We start from the raw sequence: 21,668 nt of genomic DNA, 5'->3' as shown, positions 1-21,668 counted from the left end.
CATTTCTGAGGTTGTGTTTTCATTCATTTCTACAGTATGTTCTAAATACTTTTGGGGGATTTTATTTAAAAATTTGCCAAGAATGTACATGTTGCAATACAGAAGGCCATATGAAAACCTCTAGATACATACTGTTTGAATAGTGTTCAGTTATGAGGTTGACTGTCATTTGTAACATACACTGAGAGTACAAAACATTAGGAACACCTGCTCTTTCAATGACAGACTGACCAGGTGAAAGCAATGATCCCTTATTGATGTCACTTGTTAAATCCATTTCAATCAGTGTAGATGAAGGGGGGGAGACAGGTTAAAGAAGGATTTTTAAGTCTTGAGTCAATTTTCGTATTTGTATTTATTAAGGATCTCCGTTAGTTCCTGCCAAGGCAGCAGCTACTCTTCCTGGGGTTTATTATAGATCCCCGTTAGTTCCTGCCAAGGCAGCAGCTACTCTTCCTGAGGGTTTATTACGGATCCCCGTTAGTTCCTGCCAAGGCAGCAGCTACTCTTCCTGAGGGTTTATTACGGATCCCCGTTAGTTCCTGCCAAGGCAGCAGCTACTCTTCCTGAGGGTTTATTACGGATCCCCGTTAGTTCCTGCCAAGGCAGCAGCTACTCTTCCTGAGGGTTTATTACGGATCCCCGTTAGTTCCTGCCAAGGCAGCAGCTACTCTTCCTGAGGGTTTATTATGGATCCCCGTTAGTTCCTGCCAAGGCAGCAGCTACTCTTCCTGAGGGTTTATTACGGATCCCCGTTAGTTCCTGCCAAGGCAGCAGATACTCTTCCTGGGGTTTATTACGGATCCCCATTAGTTCCTGCCAAGGTAGCAGCTACTCTTCCTGGGGTTTATTATGGATCCCCATTAGTTCCTGCCAAGGTAGCAGCTACTCTTCCAGGGGTCTAGCAACATTAAGGCAGTTATACACAATAAAAAATATTACATGACATTACATTTCATAACACTTTTCACAACGCACTGTGTTCCCTCAGGCCACTACTTTACTATCACATATATCCAATACAACATCCATGTGTATGTGTGTGTAGAGACATGGATTGTGTGTGTGTGTGTGTGTGTGTAGAGACATGGATTGTGTGTGTGTAGAGAGACATGGATTGTGTGTGTGTGTGTGTAGAGACATGGATTGTGTATGTGTGTGTGTATGTGTGTGTGTAGAGACGTGGATTGTGTGTGTGTGTGTGTGTAGAGTCATGGATTGTGTGTGTGTGTGTAGAGACATGGATTGTGTATGTGTGTGTGTAGAGACGTGGATGGTGTGTGTGTGTGTGTGTGTGTGTAGAGCCATGGATTGTGTGTGTGTGCCATTCAGAGGGTGAAGTTTTAAGGGCCATTGAGCTGGTATGGTAGCAGGCGCCAGACACACTGGTTTGTGTCAATAACTGCAATGCTGCTGGGTTTTCACGCTCAAACAGTTTCCCGCGTGTAACAAGCATGAACGGTCCACCACCCAAAGGACATCCAGCCAACTTCACAGAACTGTGGGAACCTAGGCCTTAGAGTCAACATGGACCAGCATCCCTGTGGAAGTCTTTCGACACCTTGTAGAGTCCATGCCCCGACGAACTGAAGCTGTTCTGAGGGCAAAAAGGGGGTGCAACTCAATATGAGGAAGGTGTTCTTAATGTTTTGTCCACTCATTGTAGATGTAGCGTTGTTATTTCTGGACCATTCATTTGAGCAGTGCCTCCTGCATTTAATGTAGTTCCACAGGTGGCGACGGGGGGGGGGTCACTGTCTACACAAACATCATCACAACAGTCAACATGAACCACTCCGCTCTGTTGATGTTGCGGGAAGGACGATGGTGGACTGTTCTAGTGGGAGCCGTCCTGACGGGGCCTGGCAGCAGTTCATCTCCTCGTCTAACGTGTCCAAACCAGGCGTACTAATTTCACCGCTCAGAACAATCGACTTGCTAGAGACCAGAGTGTTGAACATCGAGATAGAAACATCCAGACAGAAATATACAGCAGGAAGAGAACAGGGACCTACGCCAAGCTAGGAGCAATATTATGAGTAGTAGCTAGAAACATCCAGACAGAAATACACAGCAGGAGAAGAACAAGGACCTACGCCAAGCTAGCAGCAATATTATGAGTAGTAGCTAGAAACATCCAGACAGAAATATACAGCAGGAGAAGAACAAGGACCTACGCCAAGCTAGCAGCAATATTATGAGTAGTAGCTAGAAACATCCAGACATAAATATACAGCAGGAGAAGAACAGGGACCTACGCCAAGCTAGCAGCAATATTATGAGTAGTAGCTAGAAACATCCAGACAGAAATATACAGCAGGAGGAGAACAGGGAACTACGCCAAGCTAGCAGCAATATTATGAGTAGTAGCTAGCTTTGTGTAAATAAAGAGTGAATTCAAAACTGGCTAATGTAATGTAACAGCTGGCCAATGTAACAGGCATCTGTAAATATTAATCAACAAGGTTGTCATGAGAGTATTTCCATTTATGTTAACTGGGTTTTGCTTCATTAGTCTCATCACCTAACTAACGTTAGCTTAGCAACTTGCTACACCAAATCAAATGTTATTGGTCACATTTGCTAAGAATATATGAGTATAAAATATATGGATGAGCAGTGACAGAGCGGCTAAGATGCAATAGATAGTAAAGACTAGATAGTGAAGGATACAGTATACAGTAAATACATATGAGATGAGTAATGCGAAATATGTAAACATTATTAAAGTGACTAGTGTTCCATTATTAAAGGGGCCAGTGTTCCATTATTAAAGTGACTAGTGTTCCATTATTAAAGTGACTAGTGTTCCATTATTAAAGTGACGAGTGTTCCATTATTAAAGGGGATAGTGTTCCATTATTAAAGTGGCCAGTGTTCCATTATTAAAGTGACTAGTGTTCCACTATTAAAGTGTCTAGTGTTCCATTATTAAAGTGTCTAGTGTTCCATTATTAAAGTGGCCAGTGTTCCATTATTAAAGTGACTAGTGTTCCATTATTAATGTGACTAGTGTTCCATTATTAAAGTGACTAGTGTTCCATTATTAAAGGGGCTAGTGTTCCACTATTAAAGTGTCTAGTGTTCCATTATTAAAGTGGCCAGTGTTCCATTATTAAAGTGACCAGTGTTCCATTATTAAAGTGACTAGTGTTCCATTTATTAAAGTCTGTAGGTAGGCAGCCACCTCTCTGTGCTAGTGGTGTCTCTTTAACAATCTGATGGCCTTGAGATAGAAGCTGTTTATTAATCTGTCCCAGCGTTGATCTGTCACAGCTTTGATCTGTCCCAGCTCTCTGTCCCAGCTTTGATCTGTCCCAGCTCTCTGTCCCAGCTTTGATCTGTCCCAGCTTTGATATGTCCCAGCTTTGATATGTCCCAGCTCTCTGTCCCAGCTTTGATCTGTCCCAGCTTTGATATGTCCCCGCTTTGATCTGTCCCAGTCATCTGTCCCAGCTTTGATCTGTCCCAGCTTTGATATGTCCCAGCTTTGATCTGTCCCAACTCTCAGTCCCAGCTTTGATCTGTCCCAGCTTTGATCTGTCCCGGCTTTGATCTGTCCCGGCTTTGATCTGTCCCAGCTCTCTGTCCCAGCTTTGATCTGTCCCAGCTCTCATGCACCTGTACTGACCTCACCTTATGGATGATAGCGGGGTGAACAGGCAGTGGCTCGGGTGGTTATTGTCCTTGATGATCTTTTTGGCCTTCCTGTGACATCGGGTGCATTTTTTTCAGCCTCTTGAGGTTGTTGTGCCTTCTTCACCACACTGTTTGTGTGGGTGGATCATTTCAGTTTGTCCGTGATGTGTACACAGAGGAACTTAAAACTTTCCACCTTCTCCACTGCGGTCCCATTGATGTGGATAGGGGGATGCTCCCTCTGCTGTTTCCTGAAGTCCACGATCATCTGTTTTCTTGACGTTGAGTGTGAGGTTATTTTCCTGACACCACACTCCGAGGGCCCTCACCTCCTCCCTGTAGGCTGTCTCGTCGTTGTTGGTAATCAAGTCGACCACTGTAGTGTTGTCTGCAAACTTAATGATTGAGTTGGAGGCGTGCATGGCCACACAGTCGTGGGTGAACAGGAAGTACAGGAGAGGGCTGAGAACGAACCCTTGTGGCGCCCCAGTGTTGAGGATCAGCGGAATGGAGATGTTGTTACCTACCTTCACCACCTGGGGGCGGCCCATCAGGAAGTCCAGGACCCAGTTGCACAGGACGGGGTCGAGACCCAGGGTCTCAAGCTTAATGATGAGTTTGGAGGGTACTATGGTGTTGAACGAATTGCAAAAATCACTGAAGCTGGAGTCTTATATCTCCCTCTCTAACTATAAGTATCAGCTGTCAGAGCAGCTTACCGATCACTGTACCTGTACACAGCCAATCTGTAAATAGCCCATCCAACTACCTCATCCCCATATTGTTACTTATTTTTTTGCTCCTTTGCACCCCAGTATCTCTACTTGAACATCATCATCTGCACATCTATCACTCCAGTGTTAATGGTAAATTGTAATTATTTCGCCTCTATGGCCTATTTATTGCCTTACCTCCCTACTCTTCTACATTTGCACTCACTGTATATAGACTTTTCTATTGTGTTATTGACTGTACATTTGTTTATGTGTAACTCTGTGTTGTTGTTTGTGTCGCACTGCTTTGCTTTATCTTGGCCAGGTCGCAGTTGCAAATGAGAACTTGTTCTCAACTGGCCACCTGGTTAAATAAAGGTGAAATAAAACTGTTGATGGCTATTTAACAGTCAATAAATCAAATGTATTTATAAAGCCCTTTTTACATCAGCTGATGTCACAAAGTGCTGTACAGAAACCCAGCCTAAAACCCCAAACAGCAAGCAATGCAGGTGTAGAAGCACAGTGGCAAGGAAAAACTCCCTAGAAAGGCCAGAACCTAGGAAGAAACCTAGAGAGGAACCAGGCTCTGAGGGGTGGCCAGTCCTCTTCTGGCTGTGCCGGGTGGAGATTATAACAAAACATGGCCCACACAACCCAGTTACAACGTGACTAGAACCTCCACACAGCCCAGTTACAATGTGACTAGAACCTCCACACAGCCCAGTTACAACATGACTAGAACCTCCACACAGCCCAGTTACAACGTGACTAGAACCTCCACACAGCCCAGTTACAACGTGACTAGAACCTCCACACAGCCCAGTTACAACGTGACTAGAACCTCCACACAGCCCAGTTACAACGTGACTAGAACCTCCACACAGCCCAGTTACAATGTGACTAGAACCTCCACACAGCCCAGTTACAACGTGACTAGAACCTCCACACAGCCCAGTTACAACATGACTAGAACCTCCACACAGCCCAGTTACAATGTGACTAGAACCTCCACACAGCCCAGTTACAATGTGACTAGAACCTCCACACAGCCCAGTTACAACATGACTAGAACCTCCACACAGCCCAGTTACAACGTGACTAGAACCTCCACACAGCCCAGTTACAATGTGACTAGAACCTCCACACAGCCCAGATACAATGTGACTAGAACCTCCACACAGCCCAGTTACAACATGACTAGAACATCCACACAGCCCAGTTACAATGTGACTAGAACCTCCACACAGCCCAGTTACAACGTGACTAGAACCTCCACACAGCCCAGTTACAATGTGACTAGAACCTCCACACAGCCCAGTTACAACGTGACTAGAACCTCCACACAGCCCAGTTACAATGTGACTAGAACCTCCACACAGCCCAGTTACAACGTGAGTACAACCTCCACACAGCCCAGTTACAACGTGAGTACAACCTCCACACAGCCCAGTTACAACGTGACTAGAACCTCCACACAGCCCAGTTACAATGTGACTAGAACCTCCACACAGCCCAGTTACAATGTGACTAGAACCTCCACACAGCCCAGTTACAATGTGACTAGAACCTCCACACAGCCCAGTTACAATGTGACTAGAACCTCCACACAGCCCAGTTACAACATGACTATAACCTCCACACAGCCCAGTTACAACGTGACTAGAACCTCCAAACAGCCCAGTTACAACGTGACTAGAACCTCCACACAGCCCAGTTACAACATGAGTTGTCCAGTCCGTGCTGCTGTATGCATGCCATGTTCATAACTGGCCACTAGATGGGGTTGTTACATTGAGTAACCTCCATAGCACAGTCAGGCAGCTTCTTTTGTTGTCTCGACCTCTGAATGATCGGCTATGAAAAACCCAGCTGATATTTACTCCTGAGGTGCTGACCTGTTCACCGGACGTGCTACCTGTCCCAGACCTGCTGTTTTCAACTCTCTAGAGACAGCAGGAGCGGTAGAGATACTCTCAAAGATCGGCTATGAAAAACCCAGCTGACATCTTCTCCTGAGGTGCTGACCTGTTGCACCATCTACAACCACTGTAATTATTCTTATCATTTACTCCTGAGGTGCTGACCTGTTGCTCTCTCTACAACCACTGTGATTATTATTATCTGACCCTGCTGGTCATCTATGGACGTTTCAACATCTTGGCCATGTTCTGTTATAATCTACACCCGGCACAGCCAGAAGAGGACTGGCCACCCTAGGGAGTTTTTTTTTTTTTTTCCTGGCCACCGTTCTTCTACATCTGCATTACTTGCTGTTTGGGGTTTTAGGCTGGTTCTGTATAAGCACTTTGTGACATCGGCTGGTGTAAAAAGGGCTTTCTAAATACATTAGATTTGGAACAGGCAACACTAACTGAACCGCAACAGGGTTCTCCTTTGGACCGTATCTGTTGGCCTCATTAACCTCGGGGAACACAAGTTCAAGTCTTGTTCCCCGAGGCTGGTGTTGTTTTAGTCAAATGAGCTTGAATTCCTCACCGAGGCTGGTGTTGTTTTAGTCAACATTCTACATTTCTATGGCGGAATCTGTAATGCTTCAGCTTTCCAGACGTGCTGGTAGGATACATGAATAAAGCCCTATCCTGGTAGGATACATGGATAAAGCCCTAAGGGTTACAGCATACCGACGTCCTGGTAGGATACATGAAACCGTTTGATCAGAAGAGATGCGTAAAGTCCCTCATTTTACATTTTAGTAGACACTCTTATCCAGAGCAACTTACAGTAGTGAAGGCATACATTTCATTTCATGCATTTTTTTGTTTGTTTTTGTACTGGCCCCCCGTGGGAATCGAACCCACAACCCTGGCGTTGCACACACCATGCTGGCGTTGCAAACACCATGCTCTACCAACTGAGCCACAGGGAAGGCCTAACAGGTGTATAATACCTTATTTATTATAATAATATAGCAGTGCATTCTATAGTTTTTCTACGCTATAATCTGCCAGTTGGGGAGGACTCCTTTTGACAGGTCTCATGGGGTCAGTCTACTCAGAGGTGTGGGTGAGAAACTCTCTGTGTCTGATGCCACCTGGGAGTGATGCAATGTGAACCCAATACTGAGGATACACTCTTAGAAAAAAGGGTTCCAATGGGGTTCTTCAGCTGTCCCCATAGGAGAACCCTTTTTGGTTCCAGGGAAAACCCTTTTTGGTTCCACACATACCCTTTTGGGTTCCATGTGGAACCCTCTGTGGAAAGGGTCCTACTGTATATGGTACCTAAAAAGGGTTCTACCTGGAACCAAAAGGGTTCTGCCGGGAACCAAAAGAGTTCTACCGACAACCAAAAGGGTTCTACCTGGAACCAAAAGAGTTCTACCTGCAACCAAAAGGGTTCTACCTGGAACCAAAAGGGTTCTACCTAGAACCAAAAGGGTTCTACCTGCAACCAAAAGGGTTCTACCTGGAACCAAAAAGGGTTCTTTAAAGGTTTCTCCAATGGGGACAGCTAAAGATCAATTTTAGGTTCTAGATAGCACCTGTTTTTTCTAAGAGTGTACGGCATGAGACACCGCTATAAATGGCTCAAAATTCAACTCTGTGCAAACCTGCCCTGTCATCAAGAAGCCCCAATCAGAACCATGTCAAACTGGAACAGCTGGTTGCAGTAGAATTCAATCTTGTTTTGTGTCTCTGCATGTCAACCAACATCAACTGTTGAATTGTTGTGGTTCAGTCAGCTGTGGTTAAATGTGACTCATTTCTATCCAATCATGCGTCCTGGTTAGGATCTGTTGTACACATCCTCTGATAACACGAACAGTTTGAATGTTAGCTTTACCGCACGCTCAATTAGCATTTACTGACTTAGCAGTTTGAATGTTAGCTTTACCGCACGCTCATTTAGCATTTACTGACTTAGCAGTTTGAATGTTAGCTTTACCGCACGCTCATTTAGCATTTACTGACTTAGCAGTTTGAATGTTAGCTTTACCGCACGCTCATTTAGCATTTACTGACTTACCAGTTTGAATGTTAGCTTTACCGCGCGCTCATTTAGCATTTACTGACTTAGCAGTTTGAATGTTAGCTTTACCGCACGCTCATTTAGCATTTACTGACTTAGCAGTTTGAATGTTAGCTTTACCGCACGCTCATTTAGCATTTACTGACTTAGCAGTTTGAATGTTAGCTTTACCGCACGCTCATTTAGCATTTACTGACTTAGCAGTTTGAATGTTAGCTTTACCGCACGCTCATTTAGCATTTACTGACTTACCAGTTTGAATGTTAGCTTTACCGCGCTCATTTAGCATTTACTGACTTAGCAGTTTGAATGTTAGCTTTACCGCGCGCTCATTTAGCATTTACTGACTTACCAGTTTGAATGTTAGCTTTACCGCGCGCTCATTTAGCATTTACTGACTTAGCAGTTTGAATGTTAGCTTTACCGCGCGCTCATTTAGCATTTACTGACTTAGCAGTTTGAATGTTAGCTTTACCGCGCACTCATTTAGCATTTACTGACTTACCAGTTTGAATGTTAGCTTTACCGCACGCTCATTTAGCATTTACTGACTTACCAGTTTGAATGTTAGCTTTACCGCGCGCTCATTTAGCATTTACTGACTTACCAGTTTGAATGTTAGCTTTACCACGCGCTCATTTAGCATTTACTGACTCAGCAGTTTGAATGTTAGCTTTACCGCACGCTCATTTAGCATTTACTGACTTACCAGTTATTTCGTTTAGAATGTTTCTAAAGCTATCCCTCGGCTGTGATCACAGTCTGGTTCACCTATTTTTTATACAGTAAAAATAAATATTTTTCTATGTTGGTTTTGTGATGTTTATTATGTTGAACACAGGATAATGTAGTTTCTGTTTAATGATGGTAATACATATAACACAGAACCCATCAGACATCAGACTGACATCAGTGTAATGCTGCAACCTGCTATGCTTCAGGCTGGGATTCAATCCCATCGCGGCTTTAAAGGCATTGTTCCTTCATTCGTGGAGATCCCATTCACTGGAAACGCTGCAAATATCAGCTCCATAGGAACTTGTCTTTAAAAACCGCAATACCTATAACCCGCGATCGGAATGAATCCCTGCCGTAGAATCATCCAGAAATCACATTCCATTACAAGATAACATTAGAATGATCCAGTAATCACATTCCATTACAAGATAACATTAGAATGATCCAGTAATCACATTTCATTACAAGATAACATTAGAATGATCCAGTAATCATCACATTCCATTACAAGATAACATTAGAATGATCCAGTAATCACATTCCATTACAAGATAACATTAGAATGATCCAGTAATCACATTTCATTACAAGATAACATTAGAATGATCCAGTAATCATCACATTCCATTACAAGATAACATTAGAATGATCCAGTAATCATCACATTCCATTACAAGATAACATTGGTATGATCCAGTAATCATCACATTCCATTACAAGATAACATTAGAATGATCCAGTAATCACATTCCATGACAAGATAACATTAGAATGATCCAGTAATCACATTCCATCACAAGATAACATTAGAATGATCCAGTAATAATCACATTCCATTACAAGATAACATTAGAATGATCCAGTAATCACATTCCATTACAAGATAACATTAGAATGATCCAGTAATCACATTCCATCACAAGATAACATTAGAATGATCCAGTAATCACATTCCATTACAAGATAACTGTAACGGTCGTCGTAGTAAGTGGACCAAAGCGCAGCGGGTTGAGTGCTCATTATATATTTATTTATTTTGAATACTTAAGAAAACAAAACAAGAAAACATATGAACGAACAGGATTACAGGCTAAACACAGCTATGCAATCACAACTTCCCACAAAACCCAAACAAAACACACCCCTCTATATAGGACCTTCAATCAGAGGCAACGTGGAGCAGCTGCCTCCAATTGAAGGCCAAATCAATAAACTAAACATAGAACTAAAAAGACTAGAACATAGAAATATACTAACATAGAACATAGCCCAAAAACCCCGGAAGACACTAACCAAACACCCCTCTACATAAACACACACCCCGAACCACATAAAACAAATACGCCCCTGCCACGTCCTGACCAAACTACAATAACAAATAAACCCTTTACTGGTCAGGACGTGACAATAACATTAGAATGATCCAGTAATCATTACATTCCATTACAAGACAATGTCACATAATACTAATTCATTATGCCTTGTTGAAGCTGTTACCACAGCTTGTTTCTAGCAGCTTGGTCAAGGTGTTGTTACCTTTGGCATATCATTACATTGCACCTGTATAATATGACTGATGTCTGTTAGAATCACCACAGCCAGTAGGATTACAGAATCACCACAGCCAATAGGGTTAAAGAATCACCACAGCCAATAGGGATATAGAATAACCACAGCCAATAGGGATATAGAATAACCACAGCCAATAGGGTTAGAGAATAACCACAGCCAATAGGGTTAGAGAATCACCACAGCCAATAGGGTTAGAGAATCACCACAGCCAGTAGGGTTAGAGAATCACCACAGCCAATAGGGTTAGAGAATCACCACAGCCAATAGGGTTAGAGAATCACCACAGCCAGTAGGGTTAGAGAATCACCACAGCCAGTAGGGTTAGAGAATCACCACAGCCAATAGGGTTAGAGAATCACCACAGCCAGTAGGATTAGAGAATCACCACAGCCAATAGGGTTAGAGAATCACCACAGCCAATAGGGTTAGAGAATCACCACAGCCAATAGGGTTAGAGAATCACCACAGCCAATAGGATTAGAGAATCACCACAGCCAATAGGGGTAGAGAAGTATTATTATCCGTAGAACTGCAGGGACCTCGTAGTAACACCCCCTCCCTCCCCCACAGTTAGCCAGTTAGCGCCCCACGCTAATGTTACAGGTCTTGCAACTGGGGTCCTTCTTAGCATTGATGGTAGACATGCTACTGAACTGGTGTCCTTGGATCTCCTCCACGCTGCCTAGGGCCAGGTCCACGGGCTCGGTGTAGATCACCTCCAGAATCACATCCTGGGCGTGGTGGAACACCAGCCGCCCCTCCTCCTCCTCCTGGGTGCATGTCAGGAAGCGGTTGTCTGAGATGTCCAGCGCCGGGAGACGGCCCTTACAGAATAGGTCCCCTGGGGAGCCCTCTCGGGCCAGCACCAGGATCACGTAATGGTAGGCTGTGTACATGCAGTAGAAGTCCCCGAAGTACAGGTTGGTCTTGGTGTTGAACAGGGCCTCGGCCTGGATCTCGAAGCGGTAGCGTCCGTAGGGGGAGTCCTGCGGGGGCTTGCCTGTGTTGAACTCCGTGTTGCAGCTGAAGTAGATGCCTTTCAGCTTGCCACTGATGGGAGAGCCGTGGCTGCCACTGTTGTCCTTTACAGCCGGGAGCATCCGTTTCTCCTGTGTCTCTCTGGAATCACAAGAGGGGCTTATCACCACACCAGACCACATTAATCAACCAGCATGCAAACACTATCAAACACAGAGACAGACAATCAGCAAGGAAACAGAACTCTGAGTCTACAACAGGTCATCTTCCCATTAGTCCTATCCTGCTTGAAGGACAAGGAAAAATAGCTTTTAGGAACACAAACCTTTCCTCGTTACTCACCATGGATCACTTTTAGAATGTCAGAATGTATCTCAACAGAATCACACTTTGAGAATCTTAATCATTTGACAGATACTGCGGCTCGCTGGAGGTGTACACGGGCGGCCTCCCATTCACTTTGCCAGAAAACCAGCACGGACCGTCACCGCAGTGAGACCCCGGTGTTTGCACCGGGGGACCGGGTCTGGCTCTCAACCCGAAACCTGCCCCTCCGCCTGCCCTGCCGGAAGCTGGGGCCGTGGTTTGTGGGGCCCTTCAAAGTCCTGAGGAGGGTGAACGAGGTGTGTTACAGATTACAGCTTCCCTCTGATTATCGTATTAACCCCTCGTTCCATGTGTCTCTCCTCAGGCCGGTGGTGGCTGGTCTGCTCCAGGAATTTGAGGTGCGGGAGGTCCCTCCTTTGGACATCGAGGGGGCCCCGAAGTACTCCGTTCGTTCCATCCTGGATTCGAGGCGTCGGGCAGGGGGCCTTCAGTACCTCGTGGAGTGGGAGGGGTACGGTCCGGAGGAGAGGTGCTAGGTTCTGGTTGCGGATGTGTTGGACCCTGAACTGCTGCCGGTGTTTCACCGTCGCCGGCCGGATCGCCATGCGCTTCACCCTCCGGGTCGTCCCCGAGGTCGGTGTCGGCGCGCCGCTGGAGCCGCGCGTCAAGGGGGGGGTACTGTCACGACTTCCGCTGAAGTCAGCTCCTCTTCCTTGTTCAGGCGGCGTTCGGCGATCGACGTCACCGGCTTTCTAGCCATCGCCGCTCCATTTCTCATATGTCCATTTGTTTTGTCTTGTTCCATACACACCTGGTTTTAATTCCCCAATTAATCTACATGTATTTAGTCCTCTGTTCCCCATCATGTCTTTGTGTGTAATTGTTTATTGTTATGTGCAATGTTCACGCGTTATACTTTTGTACATGTTCCGTGTTTTCTTTTGGGCACTTTGATGTCATTTTGTGCCTCTTTCTTGACCAGAATAAAAGTGCGCCTGTTAAATCTACTCTGCTCTCCTGCACCTGACTTTGCCTCCCGTACACAGCCGTAACAGGGATTCAATCTTGCAACACTATTACCTAAACTATTATCAATACAATACTAGTACCAATACAATTATGAATACAATACTATTACCTATACTATTATCAATACAATACTATTACCAATACTATTACCAGTACCATTAAGAATACAATACTATTACCAATACTATTAAGAATACAATACTATAAGCAATATATTATGAATACATTAATATTACCAATACTATTAAGAATACAATACCATTACCGATAGTATTATCAATAGTATTATCAATACAATACTATTACCAAATACTATTATGAATACAATACTATTACCAATACTGTTATGAATACAATAATATTACCAATACTGTTACCAATACTATTATGAATACAATACTATTACCAATACTATTATAAATACAATACTATTATCAATACAATACTATTACCAATACTATTATCACTACAATACTATTACCAATACTATTATAAATACACTACCATTATCAAATACTATTTTCCAATACTATTATCAATACAATACTATTACCAATACAATACTATTGCCAATATTATTATAAATACAATACTATTACCAATACTAGTATCAATTCAATACTATTACCAATACTAGTATCAATACAATACTATTACCAATACTAGTATCAATACAATACTATTACCACTACTAGTATGAATTCAATACTACCATCTACTCTCTCATTACCAATAGAAAGCTGTTGAGCTTTTAAAGGTTGAGAGAATATGCTGTACGTACCTCGTTTTATTGAAGTAGTCCTCCTGCTGGTTCCGATAAAACACTGAGAAGCTCAACATCCTGCCAGCTACCCCCTCAGCCTTCTCCAGCAACTGTGTCAGATGCACAGTGGAGTAGTCTGGGGGAAAATAATAATGCACAGTGGAGTAGTCTGGGGAAAAACAATAATGCACAGTAGAGTAGTCTGGGGGAAAATAATAATGCACAGCAGAGTAGTCTGGGGGAAAATAATAATGCACAGTGGAGTAGTCTGGGGAAAAATAATAATGCACAGTAGAGTAGTCTGGGGAAAAATAATAATGCACAGTAGAGTAGTCTGGGGGAAAATAATAATGCACAGCAGAGTAGTCTGGGGGAAAATAATAATGCACAGTAGAGTAGTCTGGGAAAAAAAAAATAATGCACAGTAGAGTAGTCTGGGAAAAAAATTATAATGCACAGTAGAGTAGTCTGGGAAAAAATAATAATGCACAGTAGAGTAGTCTGGGGAGAAATAATAATGCACAGTAGAGTAGTCTGGGGAAAAAAAAATAATAATAATTTGAATCAAATCAAAGTTTATTTGTCACATGCCCTGAATACAACAGGTGTAGTAGACCTTACAGTGAAATGCTGAATACAACAGGTGTTGTAGACCTTACAGTGAAATGCTGAATACAACAGATGTATTAGACCTTACAGTGAAATGCTGAATACAACAGGTGTAGTAGACCTTACAGTGAAATGCTGAATACAACAGGTGTAGTAGACCTTACAGTGAAATGCTGAATACAACAGGTGTAGAAGACCTTACAGTGAAATGCTGAATACAACAGGTGTAGACCTAACAGTGAAATGCTGAATACAACAGGTGTAGACCTAACAGTGAAATGCTGAATACAGGCTCTAACCAATAGTGCAAAAAGGTATTAGGTGAACAATATGTAAGTAAAGAAATAAAAGCAACAGTAAAAAGACAGTGAAAAACAGTAGTGAGGCTATATACAGTAGCGAGGCTATATACAGTAGAGGCTATATACAGTAGAGAGGTTATATACAGTAGAGAGGCTATATACAGTAGAGAGGCTATATACAGTAGCGGGGCTATATACAGTAGTGAGGCTATATACAGTAGAGAGGCTATATACAGTAGAGCCTATATACAGTAGAGAGCCTATATACAGTAGAGAGGCTATATACAGTAGAGGGGCTATATACAGTAGAGAGGCTACATACAGTAGAGAGGCTATATACAGTAGAGAGGCTATATACAGTAGAGAGGCTATATACAGTAGAGAGGCTATATACAGACACCGGTTAGTCAGGCTGATTGAGGTAGTATGTACATGTAGATATGGTTAAAGTGACTATACATATAGGATGAACAGAGAGTAGCAGTAGCGTAAAAGAGGGGTTGGCGGGTGGTGGGACACAATGCAGATAGCCCGGTTAGCCAATGTGCGGGAGCACTGGTTGGTCGGCCCAATTGATGTAGTATGTACATGGATGTATAGTTAAAGTGACTGCATATAAAATTAACAGAGAGTAGCAGCAGCGTAAAAGAGGGGTTGGGGGGCACACAATGCAGATAGTCCGGGTAGCCATTTGATTACCTGTTCAGGAGTCTTATGGCTTGGGGGTAAAAACTGTTGAGAAGCCTTTTTGTCCAAGACTTGGCTCTCCGGTACGCTTGCCATGCGGAAGTAGAGAGAACAGTCTATGACTGGGGTGGCTGGGGTCTTTGACAATCTTTAGGGCTGGGCCGTACGCACTACCCTCTGTAGTGCCTTACGGTCGGAGGCCGAGCAGTTGCCATACCAGGCAGTGATGAAACCGGTCAGGATGCTCTCGATGTTGTAGCTGTAGAATCTTTTGAGGATCTCAGGACCCATGCCAAATCTTTTTCGTTTCCTGAGGGGGAATAGGCTTTATCGTGCCCTCTTCACGACTGTCTTGGTGTGATTGGACCATTCTAGTTTGTTGGTGATGTGGACACCAAGGAACTTGAAGCTCTCAACCTGCTCCACTACAGCCCCGTCGATGAGAATGGGGGCGTACTCGGTCCTCCTTTTCCTGTAGTCCACAATCATCTTCTTAGTCTTGGTTATGTTGAGGGATAGGTTGTTATTCTGGCACCACCCGGCCAGGTCTCTGACCACCTCTCTATAGGCTGTCTCGTCGTTGATCAGGCCTACCACTGTTGTGTCATCTGCAAACTTAATGATGGTGTTAGAGTCGTGCCTGGCCATGCAGTCGTGGGTGAACAGGGAGTACAGGAGGGGACTGAGCACGCACCCCTGGGGAGCTCCAGCGTTGAGGATCAGCGTGGTAGATGTGTTGCTACCTACCCTCACCACCTGGGGGCGGCCCGTCAGGAAGTCCAGGATCCAGTTGCAGAGGGAGGTGTTTAGTCCCAGAGGCCTTAGCTTAGTGATGAGCTTTGAGGGCACTATGGTGTTGAACGCTGAGCTGTAGTCAATGAACAGCATTCTCATATAAGTGTTCCTTTTGTCCAGGTGGGAAAGGGCAGTGTGGAGTGCAATGGACATTGCATCATCTGTGGATCTGTTTGGGCGGTATGCAAATTGGAGTGGGTCTAGGGTTTCTGAGATAATGGTGTTGATGTGAGTCATTACCAGCCTTTCAAAGCACTTCATGGCTATGGACGTGAGTGCTACGGGTCTGTAGTCATTTAGGCATGTTGCCTTTGTGTTCTTGGGTACAGACCAAACTTGCACTTTTTGATAAGCTATTCCACAGGGGATTAAAACCTGAGGAAGTTGTCATTTGGTTGCCAGTTGGTTGTCAGTTGGTTGTTGTGACCCTGGAGGATTGGAGCCGTCTGTCTCCATGACGATGACTTTGGTGCTATTCATAGTCCTCCGTTAAGAAATCACTGTCACATCTCTGCTGCTATGTAACTCTAAACCATCAGCTGTCTGTCTGCTCATTGGCACGGTTCTTCCCTCAATTAAACTCTCTCTCCCCCACCAGCTCTCCCTAATTATCCCTCCACCTCTTTCTACATCTTCATGCTCTACCTCTCCGGTTTCTCTCTTTATTTCATCACTCTTTCTTTTCTGTTTGTCACCCCATCTCTCCTCTATTTCATCACTCTTTCTCTCTCTGTTTGTCACCCCGTCTCTCCTCCCCTTGTTCTCACCTGCAGTGTAGAATTCAATGATCTCACTCCATTCAGAGACGGCATAGTTCCCGTCACTCTGCTTGGAGGCAGTCTGGACAGCTACAGTGTAATCTGTCCTGGGGCTCAGGAACCAGTGGCCTCTCACTGTCATGGGCAGTGGCACCGCCTTCGCCACCAGCTTAGTGGGGACATCCTGAAACACAGGGACAGACAAACCACTTAGTGAGGACATCCTGACACACAGAGAAAGACAACCAGTTAAACTTTTTAGTGACAGGGGGCAGTATTCGGAAATTCAGATGAATGACGTGCCCAAATTAAGCTGCCTGCTACTCGGGCCCAGAAGGTAGAATATGCATAGATTTGGATAGAAAACACTCTGAAGTTTCTAAAACTGTTTGAATGATGTCTGTGAGTATTACAGAACTCATATGGCAGGCAAAAACCTGAGAAAAATCCAACCAGGAAGTTTGACCTCACATGGTTGTAGTCATTTCAAATGATGTTCTATCTAAACTACATTGTCTGTGATGTCATATTGCACTTCCCAAGGCTTCCACTAGATGTCAACAGTCATTAGAACCTTGTTTGAGGCTTCTACAATGCAATTTGATTGAATAATACCCGGAACAGTAAGTGGTCGACCTGGTGTCATTGACTTACCTCGTGCACGCTCACGTAGGGCTAGCCATTTTTATTTTTCTTCTGTAATGAATCTGCTATAGTCCGGTTGGAATATTATCGAAATTCTACGTTAAAAACACCCTAAAGATTGATTGTGAACATGATTTGACATGTTTCTACAAACGCTGAGGGAACTTTATAACTTTCCGTCGACGGTGGATAGATGCATTTTAGAATGGTGATCTGGACGCGCCATCAAAACGGATTTATTTCGACATAAATTATGGACTTTATTGAACAAATTAACATTTATTGTGGAAGTGGGAGACCTTCCGAGTGCATTCAGCCGAAGATCAGCAAAGGTAAGATAATATTTTTAACATATTTCAGCGTTTTGTGGATGCCGTGGCTGGACGGCTAACTGAATAGCTTGGGGCTCAGTACTCAGAATATTGAACAATGTGCTTTCTCCGTAAAGTTATTTTGAAATCTGACAAAGCGGTTGCATAAAGGAATAGTTCATCTATACTTCTTTAATTAATTATATATTTTGTCAACGTTTATGATGAGTATTTCTGTAAATTATGGTGCCCATTCACCGGAAATTTTGGGGTGAATACATTTTCTGAACTTCCCGCGCCAATGTAAAATGGGTTTTTTGGATATAAATATGAACTTGATGGAACAAAAAATGCATGTATTGTCTAACATAATGTCCTAGGAGTGTCATCTGATGAAGATCGTCAAAGGTTAGTGCATAATTTTAGCTGGTTTTGTGCTTTTGGACGGCTACCCTTGCTTGGAAAATGGCTGTCCTTGCTAGGAAAATGGCTGTGTTGTTTTTTTTGTTGCTGTGGTGGTATCCTAACATAATCTAATGTTTTGCTTTCGCTGTAAAGCCTTTTTGAAATCGGACAACGTGGTTGGATTCAGGAGAGGTTTATCTTTCAAATGGTGTAAAATAGTCGTATGTTTGAGAAAATTGAATTGTGGTATTTTAGTTGTTTTTGTATTTCGCGCCATGCGATCCCATTGGCTGTTGGCTAGGGGTTCCGCTAGCGGAACGCCTAGATGTAAGAAGTTAAGGAGAAGTGTATCTATAATTCTTTGAATAACAGTTGAATATTTTATCAACGTTTATGATGAGTATTTCTGTAAATTGATGAGATCATTCACCGGAAGTTTTGGGAGGCAAAACATTTCTGAACATTACACGCCAATGTAAAATGGGGTTTTTGGATATAAATATGAACTTTATCGAGCAAAACATACACGTATTGTGTAACATGAAGTCCTATGAGTGCCATCTGATGAAGATCATCAAAAGTTAATGATTAATTTGAGCTGTATTTCTGGTTTTTGTGACGCCTCTCCTTGCTTGGAAAATGGCTGTGTGGTTTTTCTTGTCTCGGCGCTGTCCTAACATAATCTAATGCTATGCTTTCGCCGTAAAGTCTTTTTGAAATCAGACAATGTGGTTGGATTAACGAGAAGTTCATCTTTAAAATGGTGTATAATAGTTGTATGTTTGAGAAATTTGAATGATGAGATTTTTGTTGTTTTGAATTTGCCGCCCTGCTATTTCACTGGCTGTTGAATAGTGTGTCCCGCGGGTGGGACGCTAGTGTCCCACATTTCCCAGAGAGGTTAATGAGGACATAATAAAACACAAGGAGAGACAACCAGCTTAGTGGAGACATCCTGAAACACAGAGACAGAGAACCAGCTTAGTGGGGACATCCTGAAACACAGAGACAGACAACCAGCTTAGTGGGGACATCCTGAAACATAGAGACAGACAAACCACTTAGTGGGGACATCCTGAAACACAGACAGACAACCAGCTTATTGGGGACATCCTGAAACAGAGGCATACACCCAGCCTAGTGGGGACATCCTAAAACACTCAGACAGACAACCAGCTTAGTGGGGACATCCTGAAACAGAGGCATACACCCAGCCTAGTGGAGACATCCTGAAACACAGATACAGACAACCAGCTTATTGGGAACCTCCTGAAACACAGGGATAGACAAACAGTTTAGTGGGGACATCCTGAAACACAGACAGACAACCAGCTTAGTGGAGATCCTGAAACACAGAGACAGACAACCAGCTTAGTGGGGACATCCTGAAACACAGAGACAGACAACCAGCTTAGTGGGGACATCCTGAAACACAGAGACAGACAACCAGCTTAGTGGGGACATCCTGAAACACAGACAGACAACCAGCTTAGTGGGGACATCCTGAAACACAGGGACAGACAACCAGCTTAGTGAGGACAGAATAAAACACAAAGAGAGACAACCAGCTTAGTGGAGACATCCTGAAACACAGAGACAGACAACCAGCTTAGTGGGGACATCCTGAAACACAGAGATAAAAAAACAGCTTAGTGGAGACATCCTGAAACACAGAGACAGACAACCAGCTTAGTGGGGACATCCTGAAACACAGAGATAGACAACCAGCTTAGTGGGGACATCCTGAAACACAAGGACAGACAAATCAGTTTCATGGGGACATGGACTGATGCAGAAAGCAGGATGTAGTAAACCATGATGCAGTGTAGGCTACCCTGCTGGAAGCTACAGTCTGTCCTCTAACCCTAAAGTAAGCCTTATTTGTATTTTGTATTTATTATGGATCCCAATTAGTTCCTTCCAAGGCAGCAGCTACTCTTCCTGGGGTTTATTATGGATCCCCATTAGTTCCTGCCAAGGCAGCAGCTACTCTTCCTGGGGTTTATTATGGATCCCCATTAGTTCCTGCCAAGGCAGCAGCTACTCTTCCTGGGGTTTATTGTGGATCCCCATTAGTTCCTGCCAAGGCAGCAGCTACTCTTCCTGGGGTTTATTGTGGATCCCCATTAGTTCCTGCCAAGGCAGCAGCTACTCTTCCTGGGGTTTATTGTGGATCCCCATTAGTTCCTGCCAAGGCAGCAACTACTCTTCCTGGGGTTTATTATGGATCCCCATTAGTTCCTGCCAAGGCAACAGCTACTCTTCCTGGGGTTTATTATGGATCCCCATTAGTTCCTGCCAAGGCAGTAGCTACTCTTCCTGGGGTTTATTGTGGATCCCCATTAGTTCCTGCCAAGGCAGCAGCTACTCTTCCTGGGGTTTATTGTGGATCCCCATTAGTTCCTGCCAAGGCAGCAGCTACTCTTCCTGGGGTTTATTATGGATCCCCATTAGTTCCTGCGAAGGCAGCAGCTACTCTTCCTGGGGTTTATTATGCATCCCCATTAGTTCCTGCCAAGGTAGCAGCTACTCTTGCTGGGGTTTATTGTGGATCCCCATTAGTTCCTGCCAAGGCAGCAGCTACTCTTCCTGGGGTTTATTATGGATCCCCATTAGTTCCTGCAAGGCTACTCTTGCTGGGGTTCATTATGGATCCCCATTAGTTCCTGCCAAGGCAGTAGCTACTCTTCCTGGGGTTTATTATGGATCCCCATTAGTTCCTGCCAAGGCAGCAGCTACTCTTCCTGGGGTTTATTGTGGATCCCCATTAGTTCCTGCCAAGGCAGCAACTACTCTTCCTGGGGTTTATTATGGATCCCCATTAGTTCCTGCCAAGGCAACAGCTACTCTTCCTGGGGTTTATTATGGATCCCCATTAGTTCCTGCCAAGGCAGTAGCTACTCTTCCTGGGGTTTATTGTGGATCCCCATTAGTTCCTGCCAAGGCAGCAGCTACTCTTCCTGGGGTTTATTGTGGATCCCCATTAGTTCCTGCCAAGGCAGCAGCTACTCTTCCTGGGGTTTATTATGGATCCCCATTAGTTCCTGCGAAGGCAGCAGCTACTCTTCCTGGGGTTTATTATGCATCCCCATTAGTTCCTGCCAAGGTAGCAGCTACTCTTGCTGGGGTTTATTGTGGATCCCCATTAGTTCCTGCCAAGGCAGCAGCTACTCTTCCTGGGGTTTATTATGGATCCCCATTAGTTCCTGCAAGGCTACTCTTGCTGGGGTTCATTATGGATCCCCATTAGTTCCTGCCAAGGCAGTAGCTACTCTTCCTGGGGTTTATTATGGATCCCCATTAGTTCCTGCCAAGGCAGCAGCTACTCTTCCTGAGGTCCAAAATTAAGGCAGTTATACATTTTTTTTCAACATTACAATACATTCACAACAGATTATTATGAC

General features: G+C 44.0%; 1 protein-coding gene across 1 annotated transcript in view; it reads right to left on the bottom strand.

The window, feature by feature from the left end:
- Positions 1 to 9,162: 9,162 nt before the first annotated feature.
- Positions 9,163 to 21,668, bottom strand: part of LOC106591913 (phytanoyl-CoA hydroxylase-interacting protein-like) — a 96,987-nt gene continuing 84,481 nt past the window's right edge. Inside the window, exons 3-5 of the mRNA XM_045687338.1 lie at positions 16,913 to 17,087; positions 13,771 to 13,888; positions 9,163 to 11,774 (exon numbers count right to left, since the gene is read on the bottom strand). Coding sequence (XP_045543294.1) covers positions 11,234 to 11,774; positions 13,771 to 13,888; positions 16,913 to 17,087 — 834 coding nt within the window. The 3' untranslated portion in view covers positions 9,163 to 11,233. The remainder of the gene's footprint in view (positions 11,775 to 13,770; positions 13,889 to 16,912; positions 17,088 to 21,668) is intronic.

Source organism: Salmo salar, chromosome ssa01, assembly GCF_905237065.1.
Source record: "Salmo salar chromosome ssa01, Ssal_v3.1, whole genome shotgun sequence".
Taxonomy (NCBI): domain Eukaryota; kingdom Metazoa; phylum Chordata; class Actinopteri; order Salmoniformes; family Salmonidae; genus Salmo; species Salmo salar.
Note: the sequence above shows the minus strand (reverse complement) of the source record. Positions and strands in the feature narration are given on the sequence as shown.